This window comes from Lagopus leucura, unplaced genomic scaffold (genome assembly GCF_019238085.1).
Source record: "Lagopus leucura isolate 7727_CA_CO unplaced genomic scaffold, USGS_WTPT01 136-10_obj-0_obj, whole genome shotgun sequence".
Taxonomy (NCBI): Eukaryota; Metazoa; Chordata; class Aves; order Galliformes; family Phasianidae; genus Lagopus; species Lagopus leucura.
This window is the reverse complement of record NW_024964074.1, coordinates 260-28,079: the sequence shown is the minus strand read 5'-3', so window position 1 is coordinate 28,079 and position 27,820 is coordinate 260. Positions and strand designations below refer to the sequence as shown.

Sequence of the window (27,820 nt, the reverse complement as noted above, 5' to 3'; positions counted from 1 at the left end):
GCATCAGCCCCACGGCCATGGACCCCCCCCCCCCAATCACCCCCCAGCCCTGCAGACACGGACCCCCCAGCACTGTCCCCTCGCCCCCAGGCACACGTGGGACAGCACAGGACCGGGTGATGGAGGGGATGCAGCTTTAATCTCCCAGCAAGGAGCTTGGGTGGCACTGCGGGGACACGGGGACATCGTGCTGGGGATGCACGGTGAATTCAGGGCACAACGGGGCAGGGGACCCCGGTGCCCTTCAGGCCGCAGTACCCCCCGGGCACTTTGTGCAGGTACTGCTGGTGGTGGTCCTCGGCGTAGTAGAAGTCACCTGCTGGCTCGATGGTGGTGGTGATGTCCCCTCGGTGCTGCTGGCTCAGCTCCTGGCACAGCCCCACGGTGGGGACAAGTTGGGGACACTGGGACAGACCTCTCCATCCCACTGCCCCATAGCGTGGCATTGCCATAGCAGGGCTTTGCCCCACACCTGAGACAGGGGATGGCAGCCTGTGTTCCCGGAGAGGTGTCCCAATGCCCCCAAGAGAGGTCCTGCTGTCCCCAAGGGGGGGTTCTGGTGCCCCCAAGGGGGGTCCCCACATCCCACCTACCTGCTGGTAAGCATCCCTGCTGCGGAGCGCGGCTGCCTGCTGCTGGGGGTTCAGTGTGAGGATGATGGAGCGGTACTGGGTGCCCACGTCCTCCTGCTGCTGCATCCCTGGGGGACAGCACCGGGGGGGTTATGGGGCACCAATGACCCTGACAGCACTGTGGGGCCTCAGCTTATGCTGGTGGAGATGGGGAAACCGAGGCATGGGGAAGGCGGAGGCTGCAAAATGGGTTTACGTGAGCACTGAGGGATGGGGGTGCAAAGGAGCTCAGATGGGGCTGGTGTGGTGGTTGGTATTGAACTGCCTGGCCAGGGCTCCAGAAATGGCACAAGGGCTGAAATCCCATCCTCATCCCCATCCCATCCCATCCCATCCCATCCCATCCCATCCCATCCCATCCCATCCCATCCCATCCTCATCCCCATCCCATCCCATCCCATCCCATCCCATCCCATCCCAACCCATCCTATCCTCATCCCCATGCCATGCCATGCCACCCCATCCCCATTCTCATCCTCATCCCAACACATCCCATTTCCATTTCCATCCTACGCCAATCCCCACCCCATTCCCATTTTATCCCATCCCAATCCCATCCCATCCCAATCCCATCCCATTCCACTCCCATTCCTATCCCACCCCAATCCCATTCCCACACCCATCCCATCCCACCCCATCCCATCCCTCTCCCATACCCTGTGTGGGGTCATGGTTCTCCCAGAAAGCCTTCAGCAGTTCCTCATAGCTGATCTTGTTGGGGTTGAACACCACCCGCACCACCTCAGCGTGCCCCGTCTGCCCTGTGGGGACACTCCAGTCCCCTCCACCTCAAAGTCCTCCCCCTTCTGGGGACCGAGGGGACAGAGGGACAAACCTCCCCACCCCACAGAATGCCCCTGCCCAGCCAAACCCCACACCCAAATCACAGGGGCACACCCAAGGTAAATGACAGCCACAATGGGGACATTTTGGGGACAGAACCCCCCGGTACCTGAGCGCACTTCCTCATAGGTGGGATTGGGGGTGAAGCCCCCCGCATATCCCACCTGGGTAGAGAAGACCCCCGGCATCTCCCAGAAGAGCCGCTCCACTCCCCAGAAGCAACCCATGCCTGCGGGGAGGGGAGGGGGGAGGAAGGCAGTGGGGTGACCCCACAGAGGTCATGGGGTTCCCAATTTGGGGCTGGGGGCAGCACTCACCAAAAATCGCCGTCTGCATCTCAGGGGGGAACGGAGGCAGTGTGGGATTCCCAGTGACGGCGTGAGTGGCTGCGTAGGGATGGGGGTCAGGGCTCCCCAGAGGGGTCGCATCCCCTCTCCCTGGGATTTGGGATCTGGGACCCCCCAACCCAACCCCAAGGAACCCTGTGGGTACCCTCCACGTGCAGCCGCTCTGCTCTGCCTGCCAGAGCTGCGCTGGGGCTGGGGAGCGCCTGGGGATCCAGCATGGCCATCGCAGAGCTGTGCCACCGCTGTGACTTTGGACTGGGCTGAGCCCTGGCACTGGGAGCACTGGGAGCACTGGGAGGGACGGGGCACTGCAGGCAGAGCCAGGAGCTGTGCGAGCACACGGGGCTACAAAAAGGGCTGATGTGTGACATGGGGACGGAGCTGGGGACAGTGTGCGTGTCTTGTGCGCATGGGGCTGCCGTGCCCTCCTTCCCTTTGGGGACAGTGGGGTTTTTGTGCCCTGTTCAGGGGAATGGACGCAGCACGGTGGCTGTTGCACAACCCCTACAGACAGCAGAGAATCCATCGCATGGGGCAGTGGACCCAAACCGGGTCCTCTGTCAACCATTAATGTGCCCCGGGGTCACCGTGGGACAACCCAGCGCCCTGTACCCCATGCAGGATTGGGGTCTGGAGCCCACCCCCAGCCCCCAGCACAGAAGGACAAGGGAAGGAAGTGCTGCTGAGACCCCCGCCTACATCGCCCCTGTTCCCCATGGGTCCCCATGTGTCCTGCATTCCCCATGTTGCTGTAGGTCTGTCCCCACAGACCCCGCATCCCCATGGGTCTCCTAACCCCCCCAACCTCATCCCCGCAGGTTCCCATCCCTGTGTATCCCCATCCCTACGGGTCACGTCCCCATCATCCCCCATTCCCACATTTCCCTACCTCTGGGGGTCTCCTATTCCCCACGGATCCCCACAGACCCTCACCATTGTGGTCTGTCCCCCTCCCCCACATCCCCACCCCACCTCGCATGGTGTCCTCATGGACAGGAGGTTCACAGCAAATCACCCCCCCCAGGGAGACCACAAAGGAAGCAGCATCCCCAAATCTCCCCCTCTTCCAGACCCCCCCAGCACCCCCCCAGCAGCACCGTGCTCCCCCAGCCATCAGCCTCAGCGTTTCGTGTTTGCTGCAGACCTTGATTTCATGTCACACCATTAAGGCACGCAGCAAATGTCAAAGTGTGGGGGCAGCCCAAGCTGGGAGATGCTAAAACCACAGCCAGAAGGAGCAGCCCTACGACACCCCAGGTAAGGGGGTGCAGCCAGGGCCCATTGAGACCCCTGGTTCCCAAGGTGGGGGCAGCACACACTGAAACAGGGGAATGACAGGAGGTAGAGGGAACCCCAGAAATCAGCACAAAGCTCTGCAGTCCCAAAGCAGGTGGGGGGAAGCTCATAGAGCATCGCACAGCTACAAACCAGTGCGCAACCCCACACAGCACAGCAGAGCACAGCGATGCACGACTACACACAGCAGTGGGCAGCAATGCACAACCTCACAGAGCAGAGCAGTGCGCGGCCCTGCATTGCAATGCACAGCCCTGCGTTGCAATGCACAGCCCTGTGTTGTGATGCACAGCCCTGTGTTGTGATGCACAGCCCTGTGTTGTGATGCACAGCCCTGGATGCAATGCACAGCCCTGTGTTGTGATGCACAGCCCTGGTTGTGATGCACAGCCCTGTGTTGTGATGCACAGCCCTGTGTTGTGATGCACAGCCCTGGTTGTGATGCACAGCCCTGGTTGTGATGCACAGCCCCACAGAGCACAGCACAGCACAGCACAGCACAGCAGTGCACAGCAGCCCTCACACAACAACCCCAGCCCCAGAACAGCCCCTGCCCTGAGGTCTGGAAGCAGGGCAGCAATGCTGTGTGTTCCTCTGCACTTCTCTCCAAATCCAAACCATGCACAGATGCTGCGATCGCAGTGGAATCCAGCGCAGTCTTCTTGCACCCAGCCCCCAAAATGGGGACGGATGGCACCCATGGGTGCTGCACCTCAGCCCATCTCACCCTGCAGGGGGCTCTGAACGCTGCTGCATTCCTGCACTCAGGGCACAGGGGGGCAAAAAGGGAGCAGCAAACACCAGTGATGCTCAACAGGATCTCACGTTTATTACTGAGAAGTGATTAATGGTGAAAAGAAAGGCGACGCCCAATTCCTCATTGGCTTAACAAGAACTGAAGGAACAAGTTCATCACTACACATTTTACAATATTTTTGTTTTTTGTCCAAAAAAAAAAGATTTTTTTTTTCTTTCTTTTTCCTGTAAACAAACAAACAAAAAAAAAACGGGAGGTTTTTGGTTTCTTCTTTTTATTCCAACACCATCCCCACCTTTCCAATCCAATCAACACAAACCTCATCCGCGAGCCACGCAGCGCCGCAGCGCAGAGCATCGCTTTGGGCTCTGAGTGCTTCTGAGCAGCCAAAGGGGCAGAGGAAAAGGAACCACTGGGACAGAACCTCGTGGGCAACATCTGCTGGATCCCAGGCCCCAAAGCCCCCCTGTGCTCGGGCTGCTCCTCCTCTTCCAGGCCAGATGGGAGGGGGGGGGATAACAAAGTTCCTCCGCTTTGCACAGCGGCTCGGTGTTCCAAGTGCAAATGTCAAACCCAGGGGAGGAGGCGTGGGGTTAAAAATTAAAGGGGGGGAAGGGGAGGGAAAAGGCAAAAATGCCCCTTATGGGCCTTCAAATAAAAAAAAAAAACGTAGTAGAAAGACAAAAACCAAAGCGTATGCTCCGAAATCACAACCAAAGCCAAAAGGAAAGGGAACGGTTTCAGCTATGCTCTATAACCTAGAAGGGACTTTTTTTTTTTTCTGTATTTTTTTCCTTTTTTTTTCCTTTTTTTCAGTCCTATGTCTTGTGAAATTCCAATGCTTTCCTCTCGTTTTTCCTCGAGTTTGTCACAGTCCTTTTTCTTTTTCTTTTTTTTTTTTCCTCCTCCATTTGAAGTCACTGAAATGAAGAAAAATAAGCCAAAAATAAACCGAAAATAAACCAAAACCCAACCAAGTCCTAATTTCTCTCTGGGATTTTTTTGCTCTTTCTTTCCTTTCTCCGACAGATGCAATCTCTGCTGCAGTCTCTGGGGGAGGAGAGGCCCTTTATTTGACACGGCCCTGGCGTTCCTGCAGGGGGAAAAGAGAGAAGGCATCAGTGGTGTCCCATGTGGGGAAGGGAAGCGTGAGGAAGGCAGGAGCTGCCTGCCTTCACCCATGGGTGCCACCTCACTCCTTCCAGGGATGTGGGATCACAGAATCACCCGGGTTGGAAGGGACCCCAAGGATCATGTAGTTCCAACCCCCCTGCCTGGCAGGGCCACCAAACATCCACATTCAGATCAGGTTGCCCAGGACCCCGTCCAACCTGGCCTTAAACACGTCCAAGGACGGGGCATCCACAACCTCCCTGGGCAGCCCGTTCCAGGGCCTAACCACTCTCCTAGTAAAGAACTTCCCCCTAACATCCAACCTAAATCTTCCCTCCTTCAACTTGGATCCATCCATTGGGATGCAGACACCTACTTGCGTCCCCCTCCTCTCTGTGCCTCCAGCTAAGTGCCAGCAGGGCATCGCCACGCCAAAGGGAGGAATGGGAGAGAAGAACTGAGCAGCACAGGGAGGAAGAAGAAGGAAAAAACCAACTATGACAAAGGGAATCACAGAATGGCCAGGGTTGGAAGGGACCTCAAGGATCACAAAGCTCCAACCCCCTGCCACACACAGGGCCACCAACCTCCACATTTAACACCAGCCCAGGCTGTCCAGGGCCCCATCCAACCTGGCCTTGAACACCTCCAGGGATGGACGGGGCATCACAGCCTCTCTGGGCAGCCTGAAAGGTCTGGGTGAGGACAGGGACACGGTGTGCTGCTCTGGGTGGGCAGCTCAGGAACCCAGGAGGTGGCTGAGGGTGGGCAGAGGGGCAGCTGCACATCACACCTCCCCAGCTGCCAGGGACCCACGTGAGTCGCTGAAGCCAAACCCCGGATGGAAAGACAACAAGGGCACAGGGCTGCGGCCCCACAGTGCAGGGGAATGGCTCAGAAGGCACCCAGAGAGGCAGCAGCAACAGCACTTGGAGGCACCGAGCTCTGCAGGGAAGCAGCAGCAGCCAGGAGCACTCAGTGGTGGCCCTGCTCTGCACACACCGTGTCCCTGGGGCTGCGGTGGCACCACGGCCCTGTCCTGCTAACAGTGTGGAAGGCTGATGGCAGATCTCGTTATCCAGCCCCAACCACAGGCTCTGCAGCTCAGGATGGCAACGTCTGTGCGCTCTCACCTTCAACACACACCTGACTGCAGTGCTCCTGTGGGGCAGCAGAAGGCCATCAGAGGGCAGAAGGAGGCAGCACGTGGCTCCCAGCTCCACTGGGATCAGCCTGCTTCCCAGCACAACGGCTGCATGCTGCCAGCAGTGCTCCTGCAGGGCTGAGCTCAGCCACCCAACCCCTCACCCAGCAGCACACCCAGCCCCTAGCTCTGCTTCCCCAGTCCTGCTGCACAACAGATGCCTCCCCAGCACAGCACAGCACAGCACAGCACAGCACTGCCATGTGCTCGCTCCCAAGATGGGCTTCAGACCCACCCTGGTCCTGCATCACAGCCATCACTGCCTCGGAGTCGCCCTGCAGAGCTTTCCCTTCTCAACACACTCAGCTCGAGGCACAGCCACAGCCAACAGACTGGGCATCACTTCTATTGTGCTCCACAAACAGCCCCCAGTCCTGATTTACAAACCAAACACCAGGTTTTTCTCCTGCCAGCATGAGAAAAGCCATCAGAGCTACAGACGAAAGTTCCACCCCGGCCTGCCTCACCTACGAAAGAGGACAAAATCGAACATGTTGCTCTGGCTGCAGCCAGAAAGCTTCATCCTCCCTCTTGCCCGCAATACTGATTGCAAAGGATGAGCCTCTTCTTGCTCAACCATCACTTTGGATTGCACAAACAAAGCACCCAATTCCCAGGAAGCTGATCATCCTCCTGCTTTTCCCCTTGGCTCTTTGGAAAAGGCAGAAGCCCACCTGGCTGTTTCAAGGCAGAATCAAGGCATGAACACCTCTGTGCTCTGCCTCACCACGCGAGTGCAGTGCTAAGGACTGCAAATCCTTGGGCACAGGGGGGAGCTTGAGGGCCTTCACTGGAATTGGTGGTTTGACGTGGTCATAAGGAAGCCAGCAAAGCTCACTGATGGCCCTAAGGCATCCGAGCTAATCAAAACAGCAGCCAAGTGTGAAGAAATGGAGGAACCTGCAAGAAAACACAGCGAGTTTGGCCTGCTTGGTTAGAGAAATGAAGTGATGCAGATGGGAAGAAGCAAAGCAGACACAGAGTGCACTGAAACCTACTGCTCCCCACCTCCTCCTGGATGAGGACGTGTCCTCTGGGTCAAGGAGCTCCTGAGACACAAGTTGTTCCAAGGAAGGACTGCTTTCAGAGATGGACAAACGTGTGCTTGCAGAGATCTGCTCCTAGCACTCCATCGTGCTGCACACAGAGCTGCTTGGGGAAGAGGAGCGAGGAGCAGTTTGCATGCGCCCAGCAGGCCTCCAAAACCAAGGTGAAGATGCTGCCTTCCTCACACACACAAAGCAAGTGCTGCAGACCCTTCCCCAGAGCCCTGGGACAAAGTTCGACTTAGATTTCACCTTAAGTTTAAGCTGACATCGGGTATCATTGTAAGAAATGACCCTGCTGTCAACCACAGAAAAGAAAGCTCAGCACTGTGCTTTGAATACAGAGCCTCTAAAGGCACGGAACCAGAAATGCTGCCTCCATTTCCAAATGGAAAGGACAGGAGAAAGCAGCATCTTGCAGACAAAGGGCACTGCAGCACCATGGCTGTGTCAGCAGCCTGCCCTCAGCCTCCTCACACCCTGCACACGCAGCAGGGCCTCGTATCCCCGCACCTCTGGAGCTCCTCAGCATCCTGGTCAGCTTTAGGCAACGTCCTGCAGCAGGCAGAAAGCCCAGCATCACTAAATGACACGGCTGATGGATGCTCTGCTTCAAAGGCAAGCTACTCCCTATGGAGAAGCCTCTGCTAATAAAATAACCCAGAACACAGCCTGTGTCAGCAGCTCTTAACCTCGGTGCCAGCAGCTTACCCCAAACACTCACAATAAAAGCCACCAGCGATGACATCTTCCTCACTCCCTCCTTTCCCTCCTCGCATACCAAAACCTCCATGTGGTTCCCAGGGAATTCGCCAACCACACTCGCAATTCAAGTCGGCTGAAGAAGGAACAAAGTCTTGTTGTATTTGTTAAAGACTTTCCCTTGAAAGGGGGAAATTCTGGTTCACAACGAATGCAATCAATGCTTTGGTAGGAAAGAGCAGCTCAGGGCATCCTGCAACTTGGAGCTGCAATGCTGAGGCCAAAGGGAACCTGAAGCTGAAGGCAGCAATGAGCTGCTGGAACATGCAGCATGGTTTGTGTGTTACGGAGCTGTGACAAACAGAAGGGCACAGACAGGCAGATTTAGGAGGCCTGGAATTGAACTGGGAGAAACAAGGTGTGTTATCCTCTGCTTGGAAACACTGTGGGTATGGTAAAATCAAATGTGAGTGCAGTGCCAGCCAGGACAGCGAGCAGAGGGGTACAGCAGTGCCAGTCTGGGCTGTAGGACAAATGGAAAAGGAAAGAAAGAGCTCTGCAGAACGGCTCAGAAAGCATTCCCTCTTTACAGGGGCTGTGGATGGTCCCCAGCAGGCTCACACTGCACCACTCTGCTCACCCTCACCCCAGCTCCCACGAGGGGCAGCAATACTCTTTCCATCTCTGCTTCCAGAGGGTCTGAGCTCAGCGAGGAGGCCGACCCACGTGGTGCTGCAGCCCTGGGATGGGACAGGACACGACTGCACCCAAGCAGCATCCTTCCCAGCTCTTCCTGGGGAGGCAGTGAGACAAAAAATGAGATCCTCCACAGCTTATAGATGCTGCTTCCAGACGAGGCAAGCTGCTGCCCTGCACATGCAAGCTGCACGTCCCTCTGCCATCCAGACCTTCATGCTGAGCTCACTGCAACGTTCCTAGAAACACACAGGCTTCCCAAGGGCTGTTTGTCCCACAAGGATAAAGCAGGCTTCCCAAGGAAGGCACTGCTGCCACGCTCCACACACAGCAGCTTCCAGCACTCTCACATTCCTTCAGCTGGGATCAAGCCAGCGATCAGCTGCATCAGTTTGAGCAAAAACACCCAGACCTCTCATAAAAGTGCATTCAGTGGAGAAAGGCACTGGGAAGAACTGGAGAGCCTGTGGGCACAGGCAGAGCAGACAGCAGCAGGACGGCAGCACTTTCAGCTCTGAACCATTCAGCCTCCCTCTGCTGGCCAGAGCGAACAGCACAGCACTAAGCAAGCTATTTCTTGTCTGATTTCTTGGAACTGTTTCTGGGCATTCTACAGAAGTGACTCTGACAGCAAGCAGCACAAAAGAACATTCAGGAGTTCCCAGACTTTCACAAGAGCTCGTCCATCTGCCTGGACAGCGAGCAGGAACCAAACTGTAAAGCAGACAAAGCTTCAGGCAAGCTGAGAGCCAAGTGAAACAACTGCAGCTTGAGTTCCAAACAAGCCAAACCCTGAGACATTTCAGCTTCAGGGGACAGGAATGCAGGACATGAATGCATCGCCACCATCCCAAGGCTGCAGCATTCACTCAGCTGCTTCCCAATGAAGCCACCAAACAGCAGTGAGAAACTCCAGCCATCCTCATAGAGCCACCAGAGAGGTCAAACTGCAGCAGAAAGAAAGCCCAACTCATTTCCTCCCCGGCGGATGTGACAGGGCAGGGGCCCTCTGCACGTAACACTGAGTCAACAGCAAAGCTGGCGTTTGCTTTGTCTATCTACAAGAATCCCTCCTTGCCTGTGAATTCCAGAGATGGATGACTAAGTTTCCTTTGAGAGAATAAATGCTTTCCTACTCAAAACTCCTGCACCGTGGGGTCACACTCCGATGCTGCACCAGGAGGAGGTTTGGGCACGCTGTGCCTGCTGCTGACCCTCAGCACCCTGCAGAGAAGCTGGGCATCTCTGGGGAGGAGCCTTCAAAATGCAACTGGAGAGATGAGCAAAGATGTTGTACATCTGAACAGAACTGCTGTGTTGCCTGCTTTCATATCCTGCCCACTTTAGGGCCACTTGCTCTCCAGCAAGGCCACCCGTCTGCCTCCTTCCTTCCCCCACGTCTCCCCCATTCTGTCACTCTCCCTTCTTCTCTCCCATTTCCATTCACCATTTTCATTGCTTTCATCCCCCTCCCCCTCCATCCTGCAGTGCTTCTCCCCTCACTGGGATCTGCCCCTTTCTCTCACTGTCAGATGCACAGCACACCACAAATCCCACTTCCTACAGCATCCCACACAGAGCAGATTTCGGATCGCATTCAAAACCTCAGCTGATAAAGGAGAAATCACCACTTTGGGACAGGCTGGAGAGCACGTGAAACCACGTGAGGTCACACAGAGATCAAGTTTACATGTAAAACAGAAGGAGAACCTTCCCTCTGCACACCTTGCAGCAAATTCTGCCTTACAGGCTTCCTGCACACACCACAAATGCTCGAGTATCAGCTGCAGCACACGACTGCCTTTGGTGGGAATGTTTGTGCACGCAACGTTCCATGCAAACTGCATGACAAAAATGAAGAACCGAGCTGCTGAGGTGAGCAGCTGCAGCTCCTGACTCCGTTCCTCAACTGCTGCGTGGAAAATTCCCCGCTGCTGAAACTAAGGAGATGATCAGGAAACTTGGCCAGCTCCCAGAAAGCTGTGCTAATGCTAATTTGTAGTGACTGTTCTGACCAAAATACGGCAGAGGGGGTCGGGTGGTTTGAACGGTCACTGAGTTTGGGTAGAATTTTCAGCCCTCCAGAGAACAACAGACAGAGGGGGACGGGGGGCTCTGATGCGATGCAGCCCAGCTGAGGGCTCAGCCAGGAGCAGCTCACTGCCAGCAGGAACACAATGACCTGCTCTGCATCCAGAGGGGAGCACCAGCAGTCATAGACTTAAATTGCTGCAAGGGAGATTGAGGTTGGGCATTAGACAAAGCCTTCTAACAGGAAGGATAATTAAACACGGGGCTAGATTGCCCGGGGAGGGACAGGAACTGCTGTGCCTGAAGGTTTTACAAGCAGTGGGAAACATCTGTCACACTGATCCTGCTCGAGGTAGGGGGTGGATCAGACAGCTTGCCAGAGCCCAGCTCTGTTTCTCAGCCATTGCCCGGAGTCCCCACCGCTCTGTAAGTCCAGCATCTCTGAACCAGGAGCTGCAGGAGTTCATAGAACTGAACACAACACTGACACGTCTGGGATTTACAGCAACCCAAGGGCAAGCTGCTATGAGCTCTGTCTGCCAGGACAGCGCCCAGCTCTGGCAGCACACACTGCACCCCTAAAGGAGCTCCTGCTTGGGCAGCACACAGCCAGCCCCAAACCCACCCACCAGCCCTTCAGACCTCCCCCCCTCACACACACCCCCCTTACCTTTTTAACAGTTTCCTCCTCCTCCTGGCGTTTCTCATAGTGTGAGAAGTCATCGAAGATGGACGTGGTGTGCTTGTAGGTGGCAATGATTTTCAACACCTGCTTAGCCTTTTCCAGAGGCACCTCCTGAGTGTCCCTGGAGTTGGTCACTGGTTTATTCTCGTTGTTCTCTAGGCGGATGTGCCGCAGCTGGCTGTTGGGAACGTCCTTCACAAAAATCCACCTGACATCAAAACGTCCCTTCCACTTGTCCTGGGACCACACACCCGCACACGTGTTGTAGTCCACAGCAGATTTCATTTCTGCTACTCCGCAGAAGTGACCGCTACCGTTGACGCTGAACAGTAAGTAAACGGGGCCCTTCCCATTCATGGAGCGGTAGGCAGCGTCCAGTCTCTTGTTGCCGTGCTCTGTGCTGCACCAGATGTTGTATTTAATGGAACGGTGGATATCGTCCTCAGAGTAACTCTTAATGATGAAAACCCGGCCGTGCTTCGGGTTCCAATCAAAATCCTTGGGGTTGTAGTTGTTGATGGACCTCAACTTCTCCAGCACCGGGTGAGGTTCCGAAGGAGCCGTCCCAGCGCCGGGCTGCGCCGTTGCCACCCCGCTGCCCTCCGTGCCGTTCTGGCCGAAGGCGCCGCCGCCGCCGCGGTTGCGGGGTGCGACCCAACGCGCGGGCTGAGCTGCCGGCTGCGGGACGGGCAGCGGGGCGGGCGGCGGAGGGGGCAGAGGCTGGGATTGCTGCCCACCGGGAGCCTGGGCCGCGGGAGGGCTGCTGTTCATCTGCTGAGCCGCGGGCTGGGGGGAGGCCTGGGGGGGCTGCTGGGCCACGTTCTGCACTAAGGTCTGCGAGGGGGCTTTCGTCACCGGCCCTTTGTTATCCCAAGTTCCTATATCCATGTTGTGTTTGATCGGAGGCGGGGGAAGACTCGAACCTGCCATGCCGTTCTTGGTCTTCAGCTTGGGCTGCTGCTTAGCTGGCTTGCTAGCGATGTCAGCCCAGGACGTCGGCTTCGGGGGAGCGATCGTGGCCGGAGGCAAGCTGTTAGATGCCACCATGTTGCTGGTCATGGATCCGCTCCCGACGGCCGAACCCACAACCTTGGGGACGTTGCTGGCCACATCCGTGCTGCCCAGCTTCAGGGCTGCCATCCCCTGGTCAATGGTGTTCATCCCTGGAGCCTTGTTGAGAGTCTCGCTGGCAAAAGCGGACTGTCCGTCGATCATGGCCCCCCCCAGGGAACTGGGGGCATAGGCGTAATTGCTGCTGTAGCCAGAGCTTTGAGTGGATTGTCCCTGAGAACTGTTATTCCCCCAAGCCGAAAAGTCAATCCCGCTTGGAAAGAAGTTAAAGCCGTGCTGCCCGAGGAACGGAGTGCTGCCAAGGGCCCCTGGCTGCCCAAACATGGCATCTGGGAGGAAGTGAGGCTCCCCGTTGCTCAGCTGTCCGTAAGAGGTTAGGTAGGGCATGGGGGGATCGCCCCCCGTGGACCAGGCAGCCTCACCCAGCGAGTAGGAGAATCCAATGGAGGGGCTGTAGTAGTTTGGTAAGTAGGAATCGGACATTGCAGTGTATGCATTGTTCTGCAAGAGAAAAATGAGCACTGAACAGTTAGGATGAGGAGAACAAGCGGGCAGGGACCAGGACTAAGGGCCACCTCTGGCTTCCCAGGCCTTAGCCTTCCCACCCTGTGGCTGAGCCCACAAACAGGCCTGGCCCCAAGCACCTCTGCTGCTAGGGGTGCTCCCACAACAGCTTCGCTGCCCCCAGTACGAAGCACAAAGGCTCAGCACGCTCCTCACACTGAGATCAGAGCACAGTTTTAGTGCGCCATGCAGTGCGCACACTGGGCTGCCCAGGAGCTCCTGCTCAGCTCTGAGAACAGCACCTTACCTCACGCACGGATATCATCTTCTGCTTTTCCTCTCACTATAAAAGAAGGCTTTTCTCACCTGGGTAATGCACGTCTCACAGCTTATTTTGCTGGGTGTTTGATGAAGGGCTTGGAGGAAGGAGGTGGAGAAGGGCAATACGGAGGGCAAAGGTCCAGTGGCACTGCACTGCCAAAACCACAAACATCCCTCGCTGCTCTTAGCACAAGCCCCTTCCTTGCACTTCCTACAGCTTTATCCTGACAATCCACAATTTGAAAGCTCCAAACACCCAAGAACTTGCAAACAAAACAGGATTTAATGCCAGAACGCCAGCTGCTCCAGCGCTGCAAGCACACACTCAAAAATACCTGAAAACAGAGAGCAGTCAGTAGTGCTGCACTGGGAGCCCTTTGCAGCACAGGGACCTCTGCAGCACAGCAAAGCAGGCTTTGGTCTCCCTTTTAACATCCAAATAGCCTTCAGGTTACGAAAACAAATGTTTAATTTTACAATTAGGAAACTCTCAGACATGACTAAGGTTCACTTACATGAAAAACATCTGTCATTCAGCATTCAAACCAACATCCCCCCGGGGAGCTGTTCAAGCCACACTAATGGACATTATCATCCAGTAACGTGAACCCGTGTGCAGACAGCCTTGTGCTACACAGCAGCTTACATGCCAACCCGATGCAGATGAGATGAAAAGTCAGCTTGGGTTCCCATTTAAGAGCCTGGCTCGCAGCAGCTCTGCTCCATTTTTTGTTGAATCACGTTTTCGTGCGCCAGGCGCAGCTCCCACAGGACTTCACACCATACTGAAGCCTATGGAGGCTCCCAAGATGGCTCTGGCCTCCTCCAGAAACAGCACTTTTACCTCTCCACCATCCACTGAGTCAAAGGAAAGCAACAGGTTTGGGGCTGGTAACGCTGCTTGGTTCATTGCACGACACGCTGGAAAACTTCCTGTGCTGCGTGAAGCTCAGAGTTCCTGCAGCCTTTGTTTTCCCAGGGAAGATGGCACAGAAGTAAAACAATCAACTCTTAGCAGGGTACAGCTGTAGTTTCCAATTTCTGCAGCTATGCTTTGCTATCAAGCACACCTCGCCCTGCTGCACTGGCACAAAGACTGATCGGTATGCAAATAAGCCTTTTAACCTCTTCATTAAGACTTCTCGTGCAGTTGGTTCCTCAAACTCACTATTCCTCTGCATCTGCACCTCAGACAAGGAGGGTTTAAGCTTACTGACTCCTGGAGCTGAGGAATCTCTGTGTTCCTGAGCCTTAAGAACACACAGCAATGTGATTCTGCAGGGCTGACAGCTAAGAGTCACACCTGAAACTGCAGCTCTCCAGCAAAGAGCCAAGAAACTTTACCAGGTGTCACCTGGTGTGAGCGCAGGCAGCTCAGGTAGCAGCCCTGAAAGCACCTGCATTACTCTGCAACAGTTGGCTGCGTTTAATTCAGAGCCTCAGCTCCCTTTCCCTCGCCAGAAAGGCACACGTGTGACACTGCTGTCACAGCCCAGCTCGTGGGCTCGGCAGCTCCGCCATCCAAACTGAAGCCCAGCTTTTTGTTTGCTGCCCACTGAGGCATCAAAGGACGGATGAGAGCGACGGGCAACGCAGTGCAGTGAGAGAAAAGGAGGCAAAGTCACCCTCACGTTTCACCCAACGTGAACACAGAGGTTTTCCCTCACTGCTGCTGCATTCCCACAGCTCTGCTCCCCCTCCTCAGCTGCTGTCCTTTCTCACGACACCCTGACCAGTTTGTGACACACGTGCACAAGAAGAAACTCAATCTTGAGATGTGGCCCAAAATGGAGTAAAATACCACTGGGAAAAGGAAGCAGCTCGCTTTATTCAGGGGTGGAGAAAGCAATCACACCTCTCTCCCTGTGCAACTCAGATTCAGGCCTGTGACTTGTTTTAGGGAGCTAAATAGAGCAGAGTTACTTAACGGACAGGTGGAATGCCCAAGATTGTGCAACAGCTAACAGGTCCTTACAGAGCACAAGCAAGGAAAATACCTGTTGAGCGTTTAACTGAGACAGAAACCTGCTCATATGTTCCAACAAAACATGAATCACAAGTATCTGAAACGATGCACTGACTAGGAAAAGTGATTAAAAAATACAGAAAGGGAGAAACAAAGCAGCTTTTTTTTTTTTTTAACCAGTCCCAACAGTAAAGGGAAAAGAAGCCAAGAGAATGAACTGCTTCAGCCTTACTACAGATGTTTATCTGTAATGCTTGTAACATCTAATCAGCTGAACTCCATCTGTTGTGTGTCACTCTCCTACTGCTCACAAGACAGAGCAGTCAGCAATGGAGCTGATCTCAAACAACAACTAAAAAGTATCTGGAAACCTGACTTTCAGGAGCTGCTCACAAACTCCTCAACTCCTAACTGAAGTTCTAAGAAAGTCCCATCAGCCCAGATGACAAGAGTGTTCTGGGAGGTGAGAAATGGAGAAAACCCCATGACACACATTTTCTGTTTCCTTGGCAGAGACAGGAGAGCACAGATAGCATCTTCCAAATGCCTCCACAGCACGGCTGCATCTCGTGAAACAATTTCACAATGCTGCACAGCGCATCTGCTCCACAAAGAGCCACACACAAGCAAAGAAACAAAACCAAAGCAACACAACTGAAAGACCAGAAGCAGCAATTTCAAGACAGCTGACAGCGGGCTGAACCTCAACCGTAGGAAGCCCCAAAAAGGAAGACACAAGAAGTCGCCAACAGCTCCAGCCCTCACCCACGAGCACAGCTTTTGCTGGGAGAAGCACGGGGACACAAACAGGGGGCGAAGAGGGGAAAGCAACGGGCACGGCAGAGCTCCAGCAGCTCAGCTCACTCACCGGCCGGGCCTGAGGGCTCAAGTAAGGCTCGAAGTCGTCGTCGTTCAGCCCATCCTTCTGATGCACGGAGCCGTTTTGCACTGAGGAAGAGATGCGCGGCGTTAGGAAGCGCTCAACAAGCAGCAACACGACCGACCGCCTCCTCCTCCTCCGGGCCGGCCCCGGGACCGCGCTGTGCCACCACACGGCGGGCAAAGCCAAGCCAAGCTCTCCTCCGCACACAAACTCTCCCCGTGAGCACTTTTAAGGTGGTTTTTTTGTTGTTGTTTTTTAACGTTATTTTCTCGGCCCTTTTCCCGGCTCTGCTCCCCCCGCGCCCATCCGCACCGCCCGGCCCCGTCTCACCTTTGTTGCCTTGGCCTTTGGGTCTCTGCGGAGGCGGCATGGAAAGAGAAGGGAGAGCGGTGAGTGAGGGGAGGGGCGGCCGCAGTCGGCGGGAAGGGAAGGAAGGGGAGGAAGGCCCGGCCCGGCCCGGTCCGCGCCCCGCAGCTAGGCCTCAGCCGCGGCCTCGCCTAGCGGGCCAGGCCCGGAGCCACCAAGGGGAGGCCGGGGGGGCGGCGGCGAGGCCCCTACCTGCTCCAGGAGGCTGCTGGCCGACATGGCTCCGCGGCGGAGCGGCTGCTGCCGGGGCGGGGCGGGGCGGGGCGGCGGGCGGCAGTGGCGGCTTTGTCCGGGAGCGGGCGCGGCGCGGCTGCTTGGCGGACTCCGACTCGCCCGCGGCGGCTGCCTGGTTGAGGCGACGCTCTAGCCCGCTCCCCCCGCCTCGCCTCTCCTTCCGGCCCGCGTCTATGGCCCAGGCCCGCCGCCTCGCGCCCACACGCGCTCCCCGGGCGTCACGCGGCACCGCGCGCGCGCCGCGCTCCCAGGCACAATGGCGTGGGGGGGGGGGGGGGGGGGGGGGGGGGGGGGAAAGGAGAGCGGGCGCGGCGCATGCCGGGCGGGAGGAGGACCGGCACAGCGCCCCCTCGTGGATGGGCGGGGGAGAGCGCGCCGTGCGGTGCGAGGCGCTCTTAAAGGGCCACGCACGCCATGAAGGCATGCGCTTTGCCAGCCCCAAAGCAGCAAATCCCAAATCCTGCTACAGACATCTCTCTCGGGTCCAGCGATTCATCACCCTATGATTTAAGTTCTCTCAGCTCACTCCATCCCTACTCCGGAATGTGCAGGGGTTGCCCCCCACTCAATGCCCTCAGCCCCGCTCCTGCAGCAACCCAAGTTTCCAGGGGGAGGGAGGAAGGCAGTGATGGGGGGCCACGGTGGGGCCTTGGTGCAGGGTTAAGGGGGTGGGAGACTGCATGCAGAGCCCCTGCAAACTCAGTGCAGCAACTGCACCCACAGTGATGGGTTGCACCTGCAGCACACACAGACCCTGCACCCCTCCTGCCAGATAGGGGCCCCGAAGCCCCATAGAGGAACCCAGTCCCCCTCCCCTCCCCAGCCCGAGGAGCTTCTCTGTGCTGCACCTGCAGCTCAGTAAAGAGTAGTGCAAACTCTGCACTACTGCTGCCTCCAAACAAACCACCTGAACCCAGTGCCGTTTTTCCTTTTAATGCAAAAAATAGCCAAACACATCTTCCTCCCCCCTCCCCCCGCCCTCCCCAGGTGTGTTTCCTTCGCTGTTGTTTTGCTTCATTCACATTTCCAACCAAACAGCTCCCCTCACTCCCCCCCCCCCCCATCCAATCCCCCAGCTATCCCTATTGCCTTCTGCTGGGAAGAGGAGGAAGGAGGGACCGCAGAGGTGCACGCACTGTCCTGGCGATGCACCGCTCCTAATCCTGCAGAGAGATTATAGGAAAAAATAATAATAATACAAAAATAAAACCACCAAACGAGTAGCAACAAGCACGGAGCGGCCCCAGCACGGAGTGTAAACGGGACCGCCCCGATCCGATCCGGAGGCCGGCGCTCCTGGAAAGCGACAGCACGACATGCTTTGCACGCCCCACCGTGGGGAGGCTGTGGTTTTAAGCTTGAGTTGTTCTTTTTGCCTTTAAGCAAGTGAAGTGATCGGAAGTCTCCAAGCGGTGTGTGTAGCACCGAGCTCAGCCAGGCGGGGAGAGGGAAGGGCAGAAGTGCTGCGGGGAGAGAAGTGCAACCCAGAGCGGGACCGGGGCTCTGCAGCTGGCAAATGTGGGCATGGGAAGGGAAAGCAAACAAATACAAAAAAATAGAGATATAAAAACAACGTGTGTGGAGGAAAACACAGCCAGCGAAGTCAGGATTCCTGTCTTCTTCCCCCAAGCAAAAATAATAATAAAATAATAATAATAATAATTAAAAAAAAAATCCCAGCTGAGGTGACAGTGAAAAGTCCAAAAGAATTCCCTTCCCTGGGCAAAAATAAAAATACAAATGAGGTACCTGTGCCACCCCTTCCCGCAGTGCCACCAGCACTCAGCCACTGGCTATTGTCTCTGTGACACGAAACCATCCGGGCTGCAGCTGCCCTGGGGCAGAAGCACCACGATCCCAGCACCGGGAGCCCTGTCCCATCCCTCCCGGTGGGGTTTTCAGCAGAGATCCAGTCTCTCCACGACCCTACAAACAGGCAGTAATGTTCAGTGCTCCGTGGAGGTGGAGCCTTTTCCAGGTCTCACGCGTTTCTCCAGCTTTTTTTTGTTTAAAAAAAAAAATTATATATATATATATATATATAATATATACAGTACAATGAAAATATCCATGGAAACAAATGGGGCGGCTGGAAAGTATGCTGAACAACAAAAAAAAAGCCCAAAATAAAACAGATTCCCAACTCTTTCCCGAGCTGACGCTCGCTTTTCCCACTAGTCCTCCAAAACCACGATCTCCACGTTATGCACGTGGTGCTGGTGGTCCTCCACATCTCCTACCACTTTCTCCTCAGTTCTCAGCTCTGTTTCCAGGATCACAGCTTTGCCCTCTGACTCATCTGCATCCGCCTCGGGGTCGGGCGCCGGGTCGATCTCAATGATGGTCTGCCCGTCGTCTGAGGTGCCTTCCACAGCCTGGATGGTGGAGGTGAGGCCGGATTCCATGGCCACCAGTTCCACGGGGTTGACCACGGCCGCCACGTTGGCCAGGGCACCTCCATCCTGCATGGCAGCAGAGCTCAGCAGCGCCAGGCTGGAGGACGGATGGAGGGTGACGGTGTCGGAGGAGCTGGTCTTAGAGGAGGACACCACGGTGGCGTATCGAAAGAGCTGAGAGCCTGAAGGCAAAGTGTGGACAGTCACCGGGCTGGAGCCTTGGCTGATGGTCGCCACGGGGATGTTGCCCACTGAGAACTGCTGGCCGACGGGAGCGATGGCGATGGGAGAGATGACCGTGAACTGAGGCTGCTGGATGGGGGTCGAGGGGCTGAGGACGGTGGCAGAGGCCGGGCGCTGCAGGCGGGGTCGTTTGGGGGGCTTTGGAGCACTGACGGGCATCAGCACCACGTTCTGGATGGTTTGGGACTTGGCCTTCTGGTCCTTGGCGAGTTTCTTCTGCTCTTCCAGCTGCCGTTCCAGGTCTGCAAAGAGAACGGGGAAGCTGTGCGTGGGGCTGGGAGCAGCAGGCTGTGAGTGCTCCGAGGGGCTCCACCAACAGCCAGCCTGCCCCAAGGAGGAGCAGGCACTGCTCCACACCGCTCAGCTACTCCCACTGCCAAAAGGACAGGCACTTCTGTCTCCAGGGGAAACCCACCCACGGGGAATGGACATCCCCTCCAGGCAGCAGGAACTGGTGACTGAGCACGGCTGGATCCCCCAGAAGCCAAGCCCTGTGCCTGGAACAAGGAGCAGAGCTCACACATCCTCCTCTGCCCTCATCCGTATCAACATCAGAAGCCAAAAGCAGCACAGTAATTTCATTTATCCAGGGCAGTAGGGGACTAGAACACCCCAGATAAGACCTACAGGACACAGACAGGAGGGAGACACATCCACCAAGCAGCTCTGGGGAATCCAGGTCAGGTTATTGGCTTCAGCTCAGGGGAGACACCAGATAGCTCCACGGCGAGACAAGCAGACAGCTCAGCACCACGCAGACAAAGAGTTTTATGAGCTTGGGTGCAGCACTGCACTGCCTGCGGCTCAGATGACTGCAGCACAGCTCACAGCTAGCAGCAGCACCTATCTGCTAATGCCAGCTGAATCAGATCATGCTTTGGGGTGCTGAATGCCCTGAGCACCTCATCTCTCCTAGGAAAGGATACGTGAAATTCCACTCAAGCCTTAGGATGGAAAGGGGTTGGTTGGGGTACATTTGTTTGAGGGCTACGTGGATTGAACAAGAATGCAAATACAGTTTGTTAGGTGCTGTGTTGAGGAAAGGTGACATTGGTTCCCAAGGGTGGGATGAGAAGCCAGGGCACTGACTTTACCTGCAAGTGTGTAAAGAAACTGTTCTTCTCCTTGCTCTGTCTGGTTTTTCCTGTTGTCCAGAACCTTCTTGACTGTGTCCATCAGGCCAAATGTGTGAGCAACGTTGTTTAAAACTGCAGCATCTGCAAGGAAAGTGCAGGGGAATGAGTGCCTGAACCCACAGGGGGCCAAGGGCCTCATCAGGAACTCAAAAGGTGCTGTGATCAAACCAAAAACTTTCTGCTGCTTTTTGTAAAACCATTTCTGTTCTTCCACATGTGCCGGCTGACAAGGGCAGAGCCATCTCTCCTTCATCCTTCAGACATCCAAGGACTAAATAAGTTCATTCACATGATAATGAAAAGGAAACAGAGATGTGTCACCCAAGCGGCTCAAAATTGCTGCAAAGTGAAAGCATAATTTGCAATCACACAGATACAAACCAGATCTCCACCTACAAACCATCACCCCATGCAGCTGACGGTGTCATTAATGTGCCAGCTCCACCAAAAGCTGTGCAAAATTTCTATTATAATCCACTGACTTCAACCACTCACAGCTTCCAAAAGCTGCCACCTACCTGACACAAAGATTCACCAGCCCAAAGCTACATGAGAAGCAAAAAAAAAACATCTTGGGTAAAATGAAGTTTGAGGTTGCATGGGTGTTCTCCTCGAGCATCGACAGGCCGTGCTGCCAACCCTGTGCTCACAGGGCCACGAGCTGAACTGGATAAGGGAACGGATCCAAGTCAGAAATAAGCCTCAAAAGGGGAGGGAAGCTATTTTGAACCTGTTCCCTCATCTGGTTCAGCCCCAAAACAAGCTTTTTTGGCACAGGTGAGGATGGAACAAGAAGTGAGACTGCAAGACCTGTTTAAATTCACAGTCATGAAGAAAAGTGTTTGAGTAACTCCAGCCCAAGCAGCACATCCAGGCAGGCTTTAACAAGCACCTGGAGCTGAGGACAGTCATCCAATGGGCTCCTCAAGCTGCCAGTCAGCATGCTGCAGGAGCAGGGCAGCACGACGAGTCCTTCTGCCTCACAGTGGGGTAAATGAATGCACCCCTCATGGTTGGGAAGGCTGAAACCATGCTCAGGCTCAGCTTACAGAGCTCAGCCAGCAGGAAGGAACTCACCATCCTGACTCAATAGCTCTACATGCCATGGCTGGACTCTTTCACTTGTTTTCCTGTAGCTCCCTTTCAAGCATTCTTCCCCATGATGAGGCTCTGGCTCATCACCTACCTGTCATCTGGAAGGGAGATTGCCCCAGCCTCTGCTGGACACCTCTCAGCACTTCTTCTATCTCCTTCTGGATGTTGCACACAACCTCTTCCATCAACCCCACATCAGCTATTCCCTTCCAGAACATCAGCGTGTCCTCTGGCACAGAGAGAAGGCAGAAGTCAAACATACAAGGATTTGGCATTTCCCCACAGGACCACCTTAAACCTATGCCATGTGCAGCAAGCTTTTTGGCAAGAATAACTTTGCAAAATGACTTCTAATTTGGCCATTTGGGGTGGACAGATCCAGGAAGCAATTCACTAACAAGTTTTCAAACTGCACCAAGACCTCCAAGGCAACGTTTTGTTGCTTCTATTCATCTTCCCAAGATGCAGAGCTTAAAATCTTTTGAGGAAATTCCTCCTCAGCTTCTGTACTGATCCTGAGAGGGAGAGCAAAGCACTGCAGCCAGAGAAGCCAAGAGAGCTGACAGGGTACTAACAAGACTCTGCTCGCTGATGGTTGCAGTCTAGCTCCGGGCTGGCAGACATTTACATCCTCTAAATGAACAAAAACCCCACAATCCTCACTGTAACTGCTAGCAACCGATCTGAGGGATCAGCCCCAAGGTCGAGGCTGAAGTTCCACACTGCCTGCAAGTGGCTGGGAGCTCTGCTTGGCAGGGAGTTCTGGGATGGCCAAGGGGCAGTGGGACAGCTCCAGCACTACCTCAGCTCTCCTTATTTCCAGGATTTTCACCTTCAAAATGAGAGCAGAGGGAGAGAAAACACCCGAGGAGCAGCCAGAGCTTACCTGAGATCTCATCCGTGTCCTTTTTCATGCCCTCCTCAGTGGCCATGGTGACAGCAGCTGTCAGAGCAGAGTTCCACTCGATCCCCTCCTCCATGCTTTCCTCGGACAGTGCGATCTGGGTGATGCTCCCTGCCAAACAGGCAACATCAGCCCTCTCTGCAGCACCAGCCTGGAATCCCTGCTTGGCATTCCGCTCCCCTGCCCTTCTCAGGCTCCTTTTCACTCTCTTGGTCAGGTTGGTTCTGCCTGGCCTCTTTCAAACAAATCAGCTACAAGCAAGTAATGCTGTTTCTCATTGGAAGTACAATTGAAGCTCTGGGGCTTCTGGAGGGAAAACCACGTGCCCAAAAAAACAAACTGGAGCTTTTGTAATAAAGGAGAAAGGGATCAGAATAGAGAGACAGAGAGCAAGTCTCAGCCCAGCCCCCCTTCCCCTTCTGCATCACCAATAGAGTGCTCTGCACCTCAGACATGCCCTTATCTCTTAGGAAATGACACAGCCTGAGTCCATGCTAGTTCATACACATGAAATGTATCCAACTTGATCTTAAGTTTTTGGATCAAATTTTGGACACCTAAAGCAATATCCAGCCACTGCGATGTTTTCTCACGTGCTCACAGAGCTTTCCAGGAGATCTTCCTTAGCTTACAGACAAGTCTGCCATCCCACCCCCCCTCAGCCTTATATAAAAGTCACCACCCAGATGAACGATGTGGTATTCTTCTCCTTTGACCTCTGCAAAGAGATCACTTCCTGTTGCAAAGCATGTGATTAGCTGAGAATTTGTAGCTGGAATGGCAGTCAAATCAAGCCTTCAGCCATTGTACTCTATTTGCTGAGCTCCAGGTGACGTGGAACAGGCTGCCTGGAGTCACCAGCATTAGCCCATGCCATGGCTTTGTTAGAGAGCCTACCATCAGCTGAGGTTGGGGTCTGCACCACGCTCTGCTGCCCCGGCATCGGTGCTCTGGCGCTGCTGATCAGGAGATCAAACTTGGTACTTCGGCAGGTGTTGGTGCAAACCTTGTCATGCTGGTAGAAGTCGATCTGTCCCGAGTCCATCATCTTCCTGTGCAGGGAGTGGGAGAGAATCAGACTCAGCTAAAAGCTCAAACTGGAGATGAAAGGGAGTTTTCCACTTTGGCCACGGGAAAGATGGAGAAAGGGGAACCCTGTGCCATTCTTCCACACAAAACCGCACAGCTTTCAGATGGGATGCACAAACCAACCCCCAGCTTCACACACATCTCCAGCCATCCCCCTCCCACCCCCACATCCCCCAGGTGAGGCTGTTACTACTCAGGATGAAGAATCCTGCCCTGTAGAGCAGGATCTCTCCCCCAGAGATGCTGCAGGGAACAAGAGCCCCCAGGAGGTTTCCTGACAAAGTTCATGCTTGGGATCCTGCAATTGGACACAGTGGTGCAAGTCACCTCAGCATGATTCCTCCGAGACGGATAGCCCTCTTCCAGTCCTTTAGGGTAGACTTTCCAGCCAGGTGAACAAAATGCTTCGGGCTGATCAGTTGGTCATTGAACTGACAATGAGAGAAAAAAAAAGCTCAGCAAACTCATAGTAGCATTGCTTCAGAAAACTGTGGACATATAACTACAGCCAGTCCAGTTCATCTAAGCCCTTCTGCTCAGAAAGAAAAGCTGCTTTCAAATTGTTACCAGTTTTGAATGCCTAAACACATCAGTGATTTTAACTCCATGTTTGTGAGGACAGCCTGCCAGTCATTGGCATTCAAACCACACAGCCCTAGCCAGGAACAGCCCTGCAGGCTTTTGTACAGAGCATGAACCAAATGGTCTCCTTCTGTGAGAACACACAGTCATCTCAGAGATTGTTATGGGAGCTGCCTACGAAATCAAATCGACCAGCAGACACTTGGTATTCGCTTGGGCATCTGTTCCATCCTATTCCAGCACCTGAGCTCCTGGTGAGGGTCAGCCCTGGACTGCTGTCACTGCAGAGCCCTGTGACTCAGCCTCGGTGCATCAGCTGTTATGTGAGCACACTGTCAAATGGGGAAAGGTAGCAGCACGATTCCTCTTCTTGGTGCAGCCTGCTCACTGAGGAGCTGACAGGAGTGGAGTATCAGGGCACCAAGGGAAAGAAACAAGGAAGAAAAGCTCTGGCAGATCTCACTACGCATTCCTGCCTTCAGCTCCAAGTCCCTCAACGAGAGCCAAATACAACTCTGCTTTAAGCAGTAGCCAAGAAATATGAAGTGAACAAGACCTTCAGCCCTTATCCCACTCTTTCTCTCCTTCTGCTCATGCTAAAAACAACTTCAGCACCAACAATCCAGCACGCTGCAAAGGTAGAGTTGCTCAGCTCCAAGGCTCAGATGAAAAACAAACAGTAAAGAAGTGCTGTGGAGATTCAGTGCCAGTCCTGGAGAGCAGAGAAGGAATCTGCTGTGAAAACTCCATTACCTTCACACACTTGACATTAATTCCTGGACAGACGAACTTCTTCCAGAGCAGAATGGCTTTGCTCTCCCCGCAGGTGATGGGATAAGCAATCTCAATTTCCTCGTTTGTTTCAATGGTGCTGGGGTCTGAGGGAAGAAAGGGACAGATGAAACTTGCCACCCAAGAGGCTCCAACCCCACACATCGAGAGCTGAAAGCCCACAGACTGAGAGACCTGCGCTCTTGTGACCAAAAGAAGGGACATTCCTAGCTCAGATCAGCCCTGTTTTAGCCTTCTCCTGTTGCTCTAACAGCAAGTGACATCTGCTTTTTAATACAAAAAGGAAGCTCGTCTATTTGGAAAAAGCAGGATCACATCTGTAAGGGGAAGGTCAGTGAGAACAACCATATGGAAAAAAACGCTCCAAAATCTGAAACACGCATCTCACAGATCTCTTGGAGCCCTGGTTTCTCTAGCAGAGCCATCAGCTACGTGCTCATCAGAAGTTCTCCACTGCTAGATTTTGCTAACGCTGCCAGAAGAGCCGCAGCCACACAGGAAGCACAACAGCAGTGAAGATCCAGCACCGAAGGCCAGGGGGCTTTTCCCACTGCTCCTCAGGAGGGCAGGGTGCACACACAGCCTCTTTAGAACGCTCAACCCAAACCTGTACAGGTATTTGTTCTGCAAAGCACAGCAATCAGAGCGCAGTGCAGACACAGCCACTATCCTGACAGCCCTCATCCCAGCTGCTAGAATCTGCACACCGAGGCTACAGCAACATCTTGGCTCCCCGTGACCCCATGGGAGCCCTTACCAAGCACTGCAAGATAGCCAGGATCTCAGCTCCAAGGCCAAGCAGTAACAGCTCTCTTATTCCAGAGCATGCCCAGACCCTGCACCCACATCCACAACAAGAGCCTAGGGAACACCATCTGCAAGGGCAGAGCCAGAGGGAAGCCCCACGAAGCAGGGACACCTGATCAGCCCTGCAAAGCAGGGATTGCCCCACGCCACGCAGCCACTCACCGATCCCTTCCTCTAGTTTGTGTATGGTGTGCGTTTCCACGGCCACAACAGCAGCACTTGCCTCTGAGCCCTCCTGGTAAATCCTGTTGGGAGAGCATCCATGGATAAACAAGTTATTCAGATCATGGGAATTTAAGGTTCGTGGAAAATTAAGATTCATGGCGCAGGGCTAAAAATCTGGCTTGTTTCTTTCCTCGAGGGACGTGCATTCTGTGCTTGATGCGGATTCAATCACAGTCATTTTTTGGCACAAAGGCACGATGACAGTCCCAGGGACCGACACAGGCAGAGGCACTGCCAGCACCACTGACACAGCCCTGCAGGACGCTTCCCTCGGCCTTTTCCTTTGATTCCTGACACAAGCAGTTACCACAACAACAGGAAGCAGAGCTCAATGGTCCAGGATTTCCCCTCCAACCCTGTGTGACATTCTGTAGCATCGGTGACTTCCCCCGGGGATCACACAGGGCTGCTGTCAGTCCCACAGCAACCCTGTTTTGCATATACTGCCAAACCAGATCCGTGTATTTCCATCCTATAGGAAGAAGTGCCTGCTGGCAGCTGCTTTAGAGTGCTGCAAGATTCCCCCCGACACCCTGGCATCATTGCATTGGAGAGGATCAATAAAAACCAGCACAGAGGTGCATGCAGATTTGCAGGGCACAGACCACCACGTCAACCAGCTGCAATGCTGCAAAATCCCACCTGGAACTGAGAAAGGGTGACGGGAAAGGACAGACACGGGGCTGGGCTGCCCCACGCCCGCTCCCCACTGCCAAAGCCATGCAGCTGCAGTACGCAGGGGTGGCACCGTGCAGCCGCGTCTCTGCAGGACGACTTCAGCCCTCGGAGGCTCTGCAGTGCTCATACACAAAAACCCTTTTTGAGTTACGCCTGGCGAGGCCGCAGATGGTTTATTCCCCTCCGTTATCGGCACGGAGCTGGAAAATGCATCGAATTGCAGCCCCCCCTCTTAAGCACCCTCCTTAAACCCCAACCATCACCACGCCGGCGCTTGACTCACCCCTGCTGCACCGGCTGGAGCTGAAGGATCACTTGGGTTTTGGTATCCTCCGGGTTCTCCCCTTCGTTGTTGTCACTTGGTACAACCACCACATCACCCACCGGGACGCTCACTTCGGCATTCGCCATCTCTCACATGAAGCCCACCAGCGGGGGGCAAGCAGAAGGGGGGGCTGGACTGCAGCAGCCTCCCGAGCACCACCGCCTGTGTGCCAAGGGGGAAAAACCCTGTAAGCATCATCCCCGGGTCCCACCGCGGCACACGGCGTGGCTCCGGGCTGGCGGAGCAGCCTGAAGAATGGAAGCAGGCGTTTTAAATTCACCACCAGAGAGACAGCAGGTGCCTGTCAATGCACGCGAGGATTTCTCCCCGCCTGTCGAGCACCATTGCTGGGATCATCGCATCCGGCAGCACCGTGCAGTCAGGCGGCCACTAAAGCAGAACTTCCCCAGCTAGGGAACAGCCCAGCCCCGCAAACCGCACGTGAGGTTCTGGCAGCGGTACGGGAAGGACAAACCCCAGGGCCGGGCTTCTCCTGCAGGGAAACGCTCCGAGCATCGTGCCGGGACGGCCCCCGCTGCGGGTTGGAGCGGTGCGGATGTTGGCTGTGTTCTTACAGACTGCTTCACAGCAAAGCACAAAGGTGGTTTTGTTGCAGCGGGAGCAGCTCGGCCCCGCGCACCCGGCTCAGAGCCGCGTCCCACCGTCCAGCCCCACGGCCGAGCCCGGCTCCTCGCGGGAGGGGCAGCGTTCCCTCCGCAGCCCCCAACACCACGAGCGACGCGTCGCAGCTCGGGGCCACGCGGGGCCAAACCCGATCCGCACCGAGGAGGCGACGACGAACGCAGGGCGCGCTGCGGCTCCGCGCCGCGACACGAGGTCAGGCGGGGACG

General features: G+C 55.1%; 3 protein-coding genes across 6 annotated transcripts; all 3 read right to left on the bottom strand.

Annotated features, from left to right (window-relative positions):
• Positions 1 to 120: 120 nt before the first annotated feature.
• Positions 121 to 2,334, bottom strand: LOC122191527 (peptide methionine sulfoxide reductase MsrA-like). Of its 2 annotated transcripts, XM_042891807.1 has the most exons (6): positions 1,968 to 2,333; positions 1,793 to 1,861; positions 1,585 to 1,704; positions 1,289 to 1,393; positions 594 to 700; positions 121 to 368 (listed from the first exon to the last, which is right to left on the bottom strand). In XM_042891807.1, the coding sequence occupies exons 1-6, from the start codon at positions 2,191 to 2,193 to the stop codon at positions 210 to 212; spliced, it is 786 nt and encodes a 261-aa protein (XP_042747741.1). In that variant the 5' UTR covers positions 2,194 to 2,333; the 3' UTR covers positions 121 to 209. The 2 variants fall into 2 exon arrangements, with proteins under 2 accessions (XP_042747741.1, XP_042747742.1); XM_042891808.1 differs by lacking the exon at positions 1,289 to 1,393 and having other exon boundaries at positions 1,968 to 2,334.
• A 1,588-nt stretch (positions 2,335 to 3,922) lies between these two features.
• Positions 3,923 to 16,720, bottom strand: YTHDF2 (YTH N6-methyladenosine RNA binding protein 2). Of its 3 annotated transcripts, none has more exons than XM_042891804.1 (5): positions 16,656 to 16,720; positions 16,428 to 16,452; positions 16,083 to 16,162; positions 11,338 to 12,924; positions 3,923 to 4,968 (listed from the first exon to the last, which is right to left on the bottom strand). In XM_042891804.1, exons 1-5 carry the CDS (start codon positions 16,680 to 16,682, stop codon positions 4,945 to 4,947), a joined length of 1,743 nt encoding a protein of 580 aa, XP_042747738.1. In that variant the 5' UTR covers positions 16,683 to 16,720; the 3' UTR covers positions 3,923 to 4,944. The 3 variants fall into 3 exon arrangements, with proteins under 3 accessions (XP_042747738.1, XP_042747739.1, XP_042747740.1); XM_042891805.1 differs by having other exon boundaries at positions 3,923 to 4,795; XM_042891806.1 differs by lacking the exons at positions 16,428 to 16,452; positions 16,656 to 16,720 and adding an exon at positions 13,294 to 14,213 and having other exon boundaries at positions 16,083 to 16,150.
• A 2,039-nt stretch (positions 16,721 to 18,759) lies between these two features.
• Positions 18,760 to 27,620, bottom strand: GMEB1 (glucocorticoid modulatory element binding protein 1). The gene is made up of 9 exons (XM_042891810.1): positions 26,928 to 27,620; positions 25,904 to 25,986; positions 24,896 to 25,020; positions 23,888 to 23,991; positions 23,369 to 23,523; positions 22,454 to 22,582; positions 21,659 to 21,796; positions 20,431 to 20,553; positions 18,760 to 19,578 (listed from the first exon to the last, which is right to left on the bottom strand). Exons 1-9 carry the CDS (start codon positions 27,053 to 27,055, stop codon positions 18,872 to 18,874), a joined length of 1,692 nt encoding a protein of 563 aa, XP_042747744.1. The 5' UTR covers positions 27,056 to 27,620; the 3' UTR covers positions 18,760 to 18,871.
• Between the last annotated feature and the right edge of the window lie 200 nt (positions 27,621 to 27,820).

Coding starts and splice junctions, on each gene's coding strand:
- LOC122191527 (XM_042891807.1), bottom strand. CDS start 2,193: ATGTCACACATCAGCCCTTTTTGTAGCCCCGTGTGCTCGCACAGCTCC. Junction 1,705..1,792: donor GATGCAGACGGCGATTTTTG/GTGAGTGCTGCC, acceptor CCCTCCCCGCAG/GCATGGGTTGCTTCTGGGGA. Junction 1,394..1,584: donor CTATGAGGAAGTGCGCTCAG/GTACCGGGGGGT, acceptor GTGTCCCCACAG/GGCAGACGGGGCACGCTGAG.
- YTHDF2 (XM_042891804.1), bottom strand. CDS start 16,682: ATGTCGGCCAGCAGCCTCCTGGAGCAG. Junction 12,925..16,082: donor TGAGCCCTCAGGCCCGGCCG/GTGAGTGAGCTG, acceptor TTTCTCTTGCAG/AACAATGCATACACTGCAAT. Junction 4,969..11,337: donor AGGAGGAAACTGTTAAAAAG/GTAAGGGGGGTG, acceptor TTCCCCCTGCAG/GAACGCCAGGGCCGTGTCAA.
- GMEB1 (XM_042891810.1), bottom strand. CDS start 27,055: ATGGCGAATGCCGAAGTGAGCGTCCCGGTGGGTGATGTGGTGGTTGTA. Junction 25,021..25,903: donor CAAACTAGAGGAAGGGATCG/GTGAGTGGCTGC, acceptor TTCTTCCCTCAG/ACCCCAGCACCATTGAAACA. Junction 23,524..23,887: donor CTCGGAGGAATCATGCTGAG/GTGACTTGCACC, acceptor CTCCCTGCACAG/GAAGATGATGGACTCGGGAC.